This window comes from Mesoplodon mirus (genome assembly GCF_964341445.2).
Source record: "Mesoplodon mirus genome assembly, chromosome: 12".
Taxonomy (NCBI): domain Eukaryota; kingdom Metazoa; phylum Chordata; class Mammalia; order Artiodactyla; family Ziphiidae; genus Mesoplodon; species Mesoplodon mirus.
In genome coordinates this window covers 86,558,656-86,570,322 of record NC_138988.1, presented here as the reverse complement: position 1 = coordinate 86,570,322, position 11,667 = coordinate 86,558,656, and the positions used below count along the sequence as shown (strand labels likewise).

At 38.0% G+C, this 11,667-nt stretch overlaps 1 protein-coding gene across 1 annotated transcript in view; it reads right to left on the bottom strand.

The window, feature by feature from the left end:
- Positions 1 to 5,520: 5,520 nt before the first annotated feature.
- The window catches only part of LOC309813240 (cytidine monophosphate-N-acetylneuraminic acid hydroxylase), a 107,783-nt gene continuing 101,636 nt past the window's right edge, over positions 5,521 to 11,667 (bottom strand). Inside the window, exons 17-18 of the mRNA XM_082637877.1 lie at positions 9,537 to 9,633; positions 5,521 to 6,826 (exon numbers count right to left, since the gene is read on the bottom strand). Coding sequence (XP_082494003.1) covers positions 9,558 to 9,633 — 76 coding nt within the window. The 3' untranslated portion in view covers positions 5,521 to 6,826; positions 9,537 to 9,557. The remainder of the gene's footprint in view (positions 6,827 to 9,536; positions 9,634 to 11,667) is intronic.

Genomic DNA, 11,667 nt, shown 5'->3' with positions numbered 1-11,667 from the left:
ATAATCAGCTCTATAAATGCCATTTTAATGGAAACAAGGGCTTCCCAGGTCCAGCTTGGATAGGTCCATGCCTCCAAAAGGGAAAAAAATCTCTTCTTTGTTCTTTTAGCCGGATTATTATTGGGCAGGTGCACCATCCTTTATCAGATTATTAGGAACACATGAGGCCCTTTCAGCAGGCCTATGCCTTTCAATTGTGTGATAGTTGTGGTAACACATAGCAGTACAATCCTCCCATCTTGGTGTTTTAATTATGTAAACAGAAGAATAAAACTACCCAACTTCTCATCCTCCCATAGACTGAGCCTGAGGAGGACACTAAGCATCTAACCCTTACAAAATGACATTTCAAAGTTAAGGGACTCTAGGGTTGTGTACCGAAGGGGGGGTCCATTAAGAGGGAAATGGCTCAGACACAAAGCTCTTTCTTATGCCCGCTTGTCCCAAAGCTGCCCAATTTGAAAAGAAGGTTTGGACGGGAGCGGGTGCGTGATGATGTCACAGGACAAGAAGTAACACTGCTTTGACCCATAAAGCAAAGTCTGAACTCTGCTGTTTAGCAAGTTAGGAAACTATCCCTTCCTTCTGAAAATTTGAAACTGCTTTTTCCAAAAACAAACCTTTGTCCCTCCATGAACGGTGGGTTTGATTCAACTGTAACCTCAATGTTTACTCAGAGGAAGCTCTAAGTGGACTGGGCTAAGAGGCCCACCCCTGCCCTGGACATGGGGGCCCTTGAGGCCAAAGCGGCAGGGCCTGCAGGTCTTGCAGCCGTAAAGGCGGTGTTGACTGCGCCACTGACGCCCTCAAGGAATTACTGAGTAAATTATTTCGGACTGGAGGAAATGCACTACCTGGGAACAGGCATGGTCCTGGGTCCGTTTCAACGGGTGGGAAAGGGTCCCCTACATGGTGGGTGAGGGATGCCTGGGTGATATAGGAAGCAGGGTGTTTAACCTGTCTCCTCTCCTACAGCGAAGCCTGGGATCGTGTGCCACTCCAGGGGCCCTCCTGTAAAGGATTTGATGCTTCACGTGTTTTCCCACCAACACAGGGGAAAGCCATGTTTAGCGCACAGCTTTTAAGTTTTAACCTCCTGCTCCGCTGTTCCCTTAATTACCCCAACACTGGGGTGAAGTGGCCGTACCTTCAGTCTGCGAGGCGGTGGCGTGGAGACCGGACGACAAGTGCCCCGTGCCCTGCGGAGGAGCCGGGGAAGACGACTGCGAGCTTCCGAGGGGCCACTGAGCCCCCCTCTTCCCAGAAACACCAGAGGAAGAGGGTTCTTGAAAGAATGAGAGCTGCTGCTTGAGTCACTCTGAAGACATCACTGAGCGAACGACACCCAGCACGCAGGCCCCATCCAGAAACCCGCCGAAAGGGTCAGTCTCGCGGGCCGCGAGGTTTGGATGCGCTCCTCTTCCGCCACCTATCGACGACATCAGCTCATTGCAGTTTCCAAAGGGCCCTAGGCTCCTTATGAAGTGGACCAAATCAGGATAAGGAGCAGTCCAGGAAACTTAAAACCATTCAAGGCACATTTTTCTGCCTTCAAATTAATATAGATTTATTGAGTCGTCAGGGGAAATACATATTCTTAAAATCTAGATGGCTGATTTTACTGAGTAAATTAGCTCTGATTTTCAGCTGCCAAAATAATAATATATGGGAGTAAGAGGTAGGCAGAGTTTTGTTGTCTGTCTTACATTAGCTTAATGCTTTAGAATACATAATGTATGGTGTATTTTTTTGTTGTTGCTGCTTTTCAGAAAAAAATGATCACCGTACAGGTAATGAAGGAATTTTTAAAAGAGGAATAGCACATGAGTAAGATTTGCAAGCAAGAGAGTGTGTCGGGCCTGCAGAATGAACATTATCAAGCTCCATGGGGAATGAACAAATGCAAGTATAGCATGGGAGACTGTCCGTATGTTTTAGCGGTCTGTACATTAGCTGGAAGATTGAGAAGGTGCTACCAGAAGCCCAATTGTTTGTATTCTTCGATTCAGTAATCCAACTTCAAGAATTCTATCCCGAGAAAAGAATCCCAAAATGTGAAAAAAGTAATATGGATGATCGTCTTTATAAGATTAGTTCATGCTCAGCAACAGAAGAAGAATTATTGTTCATTCAAAATATGGAATATTGCAGACATGAAAATTATCTTAACACAGCAATATTAAAAAATGCATACCCAAGAAGATATAAAATAGTAAAAATAGAAATATTGAATAAGACTAGAAAAGAATATTTAAAATATCAAAACTGAGTTACAGGGTGGATTTAGAGTCTACAATGCTATGTATACTAATATTTATGTTTTCCTAATTACATGACAAATACAGGAATGCCTTCTTGTTATTACATTTAAGTTATACAGAAATATATTAAGAAATGAAGGATCCTGTTAATAGATTGATGTAAGCTCTCCAGATCTTCTTCCTTGGAGTTACACACACACACACACACACACACACACACACACACACGTACACATTACTATGTGTAGTGTTATTTTTTTAGAGACTTTTTTGGCCACACGGCTTGCAGGATCTTAGTTCCCAGACCAGGGATCAAACCCGGGCCCTCGGCAGTGAAGCACTAAGTCCTAAACACTGGACCTCCAGGGAATTCCCTATAGTGTTATTTTAACATAAAAGTCATAATATTTTATTACTTGCAACTTGATTCTTTTTAAAATCTGCATTATAGGTCTTTCTGGATCAATAGTATATATTTACTATTTATATTGTTTTTAACCACTATTGAATGTGATCTATTCTAGTACATTTAATTATTTCACAATTGATACATACTTATTTCTTCTCATTTTTTTTACATCTTTATTGGAGTATAATTGCTTCACAATGGTGTGTTAGTTTCTGCTTTATAACAAAGTGAATTAATTATACATTTACATATGTTCCCATATCTCTTCCCTCTTGTATCTCCCTCCCTCCCACCCTCCTTATCCCACCCCTCTAGCTGGTCACAAAGCACCGAGCTGATCTCCCTGTGCTATGCGGCCGCTTCCTACTAGCTATCTATTTTACGTTTGGTAGTGTATATATGTCCATGCCACTCTCTCGCTTTGTCACAGCTTACCCTTCCCCCTCCCCATATCCTCAAGTATTTCTTCTCATTTTAAAAATGTTAAATAATTTTGCAAATTAGCTCTCCTGTATACTTATCCTGGTACACCTTATTAATGAATTTAAGCTTCATTTATTCATTGGCCACTTGTATTTCCTTAGAGAATTTCCTATTCATATCTCTTGCAAAAGTTTCTATTTCATTGTTTACATTTAAAAATTTTATTTTTTGGAGTTCTTTATGAATTTTAGATTTTTATTGAGATTTCACTGAATTTAGAGATTGGTACAACATAAAATATTTCCATCCAGAGCATAATATCCCTCCCTATTTGTTCTAGTTTTCTTTTATATCCCTTGACAAAATGTTATTGTTTTCTTTAGATCCTGTACACTTCTTGTGGGAATTTTCAATTGCTATTTACATAACTGAAATACTTTTTAACTGAAACAGTTACCAGCTCCAATTGAAACCACAGTAGTTTCTTAAAGCTATAATGATCCGTCAGATAACTCAAATAAGTATAATCATCAGCCTATAATTTGCTTGTATACAAGGGAAATCAATCAACAGATTGTTTTCATGTCCTCTTAACACACCAAAAATGGGATTTAGATACAAAAAATAAAAAGTAGAGAGAGAGAGAAGAAAAACCACAGTTTGGGAATAGTAAACTTTGTTTTCCTTTCTTTGGCAAGCTACTTATTACCTGGCAGTAAACAAGGAGGCCAAGTGGGGTATCCAGCTTGGGCAGCTGGGTCATCAAGGAAAATAATTCCAGTTACTTAATGGTCCTTCAAAACCTTTAGGCATTTAAACTGTGACGTCTTCAAGACAGGATGTCTCTACTGTGTCTATTTTCCCCCTCCTTCTGCAGCTCCACCTCTGTTAGGCCAGGTCTCAGCATTTCCCTCACTAGAATCTCTTAGATCCTTAACAGACATGGAAATAAACTTGCTGATAATAAATTTTTCCAAAAGCAAGTTGGAGCATGATAAACTGATCATAAAATTCTGAAGAAAAGACGTACAAGTATAGTCTTGAAAATTTTCTTGACTTATCATTTACTGAAAAGGGTATTTTCAAATATCTTTGATTTGAATTTATTTCTTCTTTTAGTTATGTCATTCTTTGTTTTATACATTTTGAGGCTCTTATTATGTGCATATAAATTTAGATTTTTATAGCTTCCTGGTTAACTAAGACTTTTTACATTATGAGGTGTTCCTCCTTGTTTGACTTTAAGAGAGCTAAGCCATCTTTTTATTAGTATTTTCATAGTATATATTTCCTCTGTTTCTTTCAAACTTTCAGTGTATTTATCTTTTAATTATATGTCTTGTAAGCAAAGAGTGTTTTTTCAAATCCAGTCTGTCAAACTGTCTTTTAATGACAGCACTTAATCCATTTACATTTAATGCAATTATTGATATAATCTACCATCTTGATTTTTACTTTCTATTGTCTCATTTATGTTTTTTTTCTTTAATTGGCTTCTTTCACAGATTAATATTATTAAACTATTTAATTTTCCCTCTATGACCTTTGTGGCTACACATCCTTTTAAAATTCCTTAAGTGGTTACCCTAGAGACTACAAAATGTATTATTATCAAGTGTGTGTCAGTTATCAATTTATTGGCTCTCAGCTTTAAATCCACTCTTTATTGCCGGCTATGCAAAAAAGAATTATTTCTCTTTTGCTAGCTAGTATGAAGCTTTGTCTGTAGAGGGCACTAGAGGGGCACTAGAGAAGGAAATGGTTTCTGTTCTGGCTCACCTTAGTTTCTCCATGAGCAGCAGCGCCCAGCAACTAGCTGTTACCCTGGGACCCTCTAAAGTGGCTTTAGGATTGTGCAGCCTGCAAGTCACCTCCCCAAGAATGGCTTTCCCAGCATCCCCTTGAGCGGCTCTAAGCCAGTTTCAAGGCATTCAGCTTGTCAGCCTTTTTTGGAACGGACAGATGCCTATTCATGGCATAAGGAAAACCAGTTCCTAATGCCAAGATTACCTCTGTGGGTTTCCTTTTTCTCCTGATTTGATAGCAGTGGAGATGGTTGAAAGTGGTTACACTCTGGGTATACTTTGAAGGTAAAGGTGACGGATCTGCTGATGCAGTAGATGTTAGAGCAAGGTATAAAGAATGATTTCATAGTTTGGGGTTTAAGTCATGGAAATGAGATCTGGAATATGAGAGAGGGAAAGAGGGCAGGTGATGTGGGGTAGAAAAAGAAAGGGGGGGGGTGATGTGGACACAGGTAGAAAAGAACCATTGAAGATGAATAAGGAGAGAAGTGAGGACATGTAGGGTCAATGGATTGAAGGTCTTGGTAATATCAAATTGCTGGAGTCAGGGTATCAGACGGCAATAACTAGGAAGACAGCAAGAGAATAAAGATAGGCTTGGTGGCGAGAAAACAAATTCGTATTTTAAAATAATCTTTTATTTGCTCATCATATACATTTTAACACATATTCTGTTGATATACATTTATTTTTTGGTGATAATTAATTTATAAAATATATGCATAATGTAAATCACAAAATATATGCATAATGTGTGACGTGAACCAGAGCCATCAAACTTCATTGGTGTTCATCTTTATGAGAAGTAGATAATCAAGAGATTTAAGGAGATAAATTCCATCACTGGATTCTTGTATCTTCAGAATTAAAGAGGTAGTATACATAATCAGAAAATCAATTTTGATGTTCAGATCAATGAGGGGTTTGTGTTACTGGAAATAGCAATATGTAAAATAGAAATGTAGTTAACAATCACATATTCCTAGGGATAATGTGATAATCATGGGAATATCATCAAAAACTACAGACATTAGCAGAAATAAATTGGTTGCCTATTTTAACCATTGCAACAGCATTTTCAAGTGTTCAGAAGAGGATTTCCTAATTTTTTCAAGATATGGGTCTTTATTGTTGATTATTCTATCGATTTTGAAAATTATTTTCTATAAAACTCATTTTATCACTAGCTAGTGTTCATATTTTTAGTCAAAGATACCGCCATTTGTTAGAATTTATAATTTACATTAAATAACAGATTTTGTTACCAAATTAAAATACTTTCAGTCCCAATGAAAGTATTACATTTTAGGGTAGCCTCCGCAGCCTTGTTTTGGTAAGTAGATGATTTCAACAATGCTTTTTGAAAAACTGAAAACAGCTCATGAACATTTCTTACTCAATTAGATTCATGGACTCTATTTGGGGAATCAATCTATTAAGGAACAAAATGTCTGTTTTTACATTCTCCTTTTTAAGTTCCGTCTTAATTTTTTCTCTTCCCTATTTTCTTCTTATAGCCTCTCATTTATCTATTTCTCTTCTTTCTTCTCTTCTCCTAGCTTAACTTCTGCTCCCCCACCCCTTTCCTTTTTCTTCACTGTCTTCTAGGAAACCTTTTCTCCGCCCGTTCTATTTCTTCTGTGCTTGGATTTACATCTCCTGTTATCTTTCTTTTCCACAGAGAAGTTGTTCCTATTGCATTCATTGGTTCTTTTATAGAAAATTATGGACGGAATAAGTAAAATATTAATAATCTGGCTATGTAGTGATCCAACAAACATAAGATATGTGAACATTTCACAAACGCAACATGTAATTATCCACTGCTGATGTCAATAAGGTATGGTCTCTTTGGTATAAGCTTCTATGTTCAAGATGTAGCATCAGTAAATACTTGAATTTTTCATGTTGCTTGGTATCCCTGTGAACTAAAGATATTACTAATGAGCAGCAGTATGAAACTCATTTGAATACTTTTTCTTTTTTATTGCATTGGGGTGAATTTTTATTTTTAGTCTTTAGTTCAGGTTATATAGTCTATGATGCTTTAAGTTAAAAGAGGATCTAAAGCTGAAATGTAAACTGGAATTGACTCTCCCAACTTTTTACAGATTCACCAAATGACTGGTTGTGACTCTCCTGTTTATTTCATAAGGTTGTTATAGTTAACATTTATTGTTCTCTTACCATGTGCCACTCACTCTTCTAGAAGGGCCTTAAGAATACAACACAACCCTGTGACGTAGGTGCTATTATTACATTCACTTCACAGACGAAGATCTGAGACACAGATTCCTCAGAAGTCACACAGGAAGTGACGGAACCAAGATTTTAACTCAAGAAGTCAGTTTCCAAGTCTGAAGTATTGACCACTGTACCATTGACCTCTTTTTCAGATCTGCTCCATCTCCAAGACCTTGGACTTGGCATTGTCTCGTTCAGCTGCCTCCTTACCTTTAATGCCTCCTGCTTTTTCGCAACTACTGAAGACGCTCAGCATCCCCATTGAGACTCCTGACTCTCTTTATTCTCCCAGGGCCACTCAGGCCTCGTTCCTGCTTTCCCTTCCTTCTCTGTCACACCAGGAGGACTTGCCATTGCTCTAATTCACCTTGTATTTTTCTACTTTTTAACTTCATCCACTCCTTCTGTCTGGAATATTCTATCATTGCTCCCTCCATTTCAGCTTATTAAAAATATTCCCCAACCTTCAAGGTGCTCTCCTAACGCCCCCTCCCTACCCCCCTGAAATACTACCTTTTCTGTAAAGTTCTTCCTGGTCATTGCAAAAAGTCAGATGTAATTTCTCTCTCCTCAGTACTCCCAACACTAAGTTGGTACAACAAATATAGTGCTTACTAAGTCTGCCTTATAATCTAGTTGTATGTGAATTCCTTTCACATCCCTTCTAGCCTATGGTAACTTAGAAGATCTAGGCTAGAGTATGGAATAAAGAACATTACAACTGAAAAGAATATTCTATTTAGATCCTTAATTTTACTGGTAAGGACACCAAAGCTTAGTTTAAGATGTAAGTCACACTGACAGTTAAAGATGGAAATTCACTTGTTCCTTCCTTCCTTAAATGCATATTATGCATAATACTGTGTGTGCACAGAGCACTGTGCTGAGTACTAGGGTTACGCAGGCAAAAGTGTCTACTTTTAAGAAATTGAGAGTCTACTGACTGGAAGAGACAATAGATTATTACAATGCAACGTGATGGGATAGCTGTTTGTGGAATAAATAAATAAATGCATGAGTCAAGGAATTTACTATCTTTGTAGTAATATTATGTGACCTTTCCAATAACAAATGTATGGAAACAGGTTTTATAGTTCACTTTATAAAATCACATCCTGAGTGGTAGGAAGGAATGTCAAGTCTGGTTTGTGTCAGACAAGCTGATCTCCATCAGTCTGAAAAAGAGAGGGGTCTATTGAAATGGAGGGGTGATGTTTTCCATCTCACTCTGTTTTTAGTTTTTCTCCTTTCAGTTTTGGTTGCTGCTTTTCTTTTTTGTGTTTATCTTTTTCTTCCAGTGTTTTTGTTTATCTTATTGAGATATAATGGACATACAGCACTATATAAGTTTAAGGTATACAGCATAATGATTTGACTTACCTATATCATGAAATGATTATCACATTAAGTTTAATGAGCATCCATCATCTCATATAGAGACACAATTAAAGAAGTAGAAAATGTTTTCCTTGTGATGAGAATTCTTAGGACTTACTTTCTTAACCACTTTCATATGTAACACAGAGCAGTGTTAATTACATTTATCATGTTGTATATTAAATTCCTAGTGCTTAATTATCTTATAACTAGAAGTTTGTACCTTTTGGCCACCTTCATCTAATTCCTCCTCCCCCTACCCCCCCATCTCTGGCAATCACAAATCTGATCTCTTTTTCTATGAGTTTGTTCGTTTGTTTGTTTTTGAAGTATAATCGACCTATAACACTGTGTTAGTTCCCGTCACACAACATAGTGATTCAATATTTCTATACATTTCAAAATGATCACCTCCATAAGTCTAGTTATGAAATGTCACCACACAAAGATATGACATTGTTACTGTCTATATTCCCCACATTGTACATTTCATACCTGTGACTGCACCTGCAAGTTTATTTTTAAACTGAAGTTTGTACCTCTTAATCTCCCTCACCCATTTCCTTCCTCCCTCCACCCATCTCCCCTCTGTCAACCACCTTGTTCATTCTCTGTAACTGTCTCTGTTTTGTTATGTTTGTTCATTTGTTTTGCTTTTTAGATTCCACATATAAGTGAAATCACACAGTATTTGTCTTTCGTTGCTGCCTTCCTTCGTATGTTCAGGATTTAGCTCTGAACACTCACTGACCACCTAGGATAATTTTTGTTTTTTCTATTAATTGGCTGCATGTTCACCTCAACCAGACCAAAGATTCCATGGACTTTGGGCTGGAGGCACTCACTACTCATTTCATTTACTTTTTAAACTTGAATGTTCTTCCTGTAATGTTAGCTCCTCTCATTCCCCCGAAAGTCAGGTTTTCTGATAGGCACGGTGCCTGCTTAATTCAGATGCCAAAGAGAGTGTGATGGGATGGATATAAAGGTGTCTCCCAGATCTACAGGATGCTTTACCTGGGAAATCTCAGGTCCTCTCTACCCACAGTACATCAGGAAGGACTTCCAGTTGGGTGGTGTTAGGGGGAGTTTTATTTGAAAATGGTTCCAAAACCTGAAAAGAGATAAAGCAGAAAAATATGTTTTTGAAACTTCCATGTCTATTGTTTTGCCAAGAGCTGTTGGGTACCTGGTACTCAGCTCTCCCTGAGGCAGCATTTTCCTGTACTGTTTCAGATGTCAATGTAGCTTAACATTTCCAGTGTGTTGAATGCAGTCCCTTAAAACATGACAACTGTGTCTTATTTTTATTTTTCTGTGATGCGCCTTGCTTTAAGGAATTCTTATATGTAAAAATATAGACTTGTATTCTGTACACAAAAGGACCTGGTATTGGTGAAGGTGCAGGTAAATGTGTTGTACGTTATTTCTGGGGAGGTGAGCTGGCTTCCTAAGAATGATTGGCAGCGTGCAGCAAAAGTCTACACACTGAGTGCGTGTTGGATCCAGCAGCTCCACTCCTAGGAATTTATCCTAAGAAATCACTATGAAAGTGTGCAAGACACACCTACGTGTTTATTTGGCAAAACATCATTTCAAATAGTGAAAGTTAGAAACTTACAGGGTGGATCAAAGATTGTTCAGTAAACATGCAGGAACAAAAGTATGTATAGTATTATCCCAGTTTTTTAAATTTTTGATTGATTTATTTTTAAATAAATAAATTTATTTATGGCTGTATTGGGTCTTCATTGCTGCGCGCGGGCTTTCTCTAGTTGTGGCAAGCGGGGGCTACTCTTCGTTGCAGTGCGCGGGCTTCTCATTGCGATGACTTCTCTTGTTGTGGAGCACAAGTTCTAGGTGCGCGGGCTTCAGTAGTTGCAGCTCGCGGGCTCAGCAGTTGTGGCTCACGGGCTCTAGAGCGCAGGCTCTGTAGTTGCGGTGCACAGGCTTAGTTGCTCCAGCGGCATGTGGGATCCTCCCAGACCAGGGATCAAACCCGTGTTCCCCTGCATTGGCAGGCAGATTCCTAACCACTGTGCCACAGGGAAGTCCAGTATTATCCCATTTTTATAAAAATAATTGCATGTGAAGAAAGATTAACTAGATACCAAAATGCAAATTGCTCTCTCTGGATGGTGTGATCATTTGTGGTTTTTAACTGTTGTTTTCTGTTTTGTTTTTGTATTTAAAATTTTTTTCAAATTTTCTGCAGTAGATATGTATTAGTTTTATGACCAGAAAAATATTTAATAAACTCATAAATCCCATTTTGAAAGCAACAAAGATAAATTGGGTTGTGACTGCTTTCCAAGATTCATTATGGGCTTCTCTTACATTTATGACCTTTGCTATCAAAACAACATAAGAAATAGGCTTCAGCACCAATATCCCAGAAGCTTCCAAGATGGAATTATTTTTTTAAGAAAAGTAACATTCGAACCTCCCCCAAAGTTGTTACATTTCCTTTTCTTCCAGAACAAGAAGACACGTATAAGTTTTGTTGAAAATGAACAAAACTTGTAATGTTCTACCGCTGTTAAAATGTTTGGGGGTTGATCTGTGTGTCCTAACACTAGGGATACCAAAGATATATTAATGAGTAAAAAATGCAAGTTACAGATGTACTAGGATTACATTAAAAAACAGCAACAATAACCTTCCTTCCCAACTATCTGGGACGTTTTATTGAGAACACATATATTTAGTTAAATGTTGATGTATTCAGAATTAGGCCTGGGATGACACACACTGTGCTGTGATCAAGTGTTACCCTGGAGAGTGGGTGGAGGGGAAGACAGGAAACAGACAAGGTTTTCTGGGAAGTGTGGGCTACGGTTCTTTCCTCTTATTTTACAATGTCTACATTCTTTAAATATTTTAAAAATCATTTCAAAACATTCAAAAAGAAATAAATAAAAAAGAAAATTCAAGACATGCCTGTGCCTGGGACCTCAAGGCAGAAGCAAGATAGTAGGCTTTGCTTATTTAAAATTAAATTCCTGAACTTTTCAGAGGGTCAGTGGTAATGATAAGGAAGTATTCTCCCTCTTGCTGATTATGCTGCAAATATGAAAATAGCAAATGGGCCCTTCTGACACTTCAACTCAAATATTCCAACTACAGCCTGAAAGGCATACACGGTTGG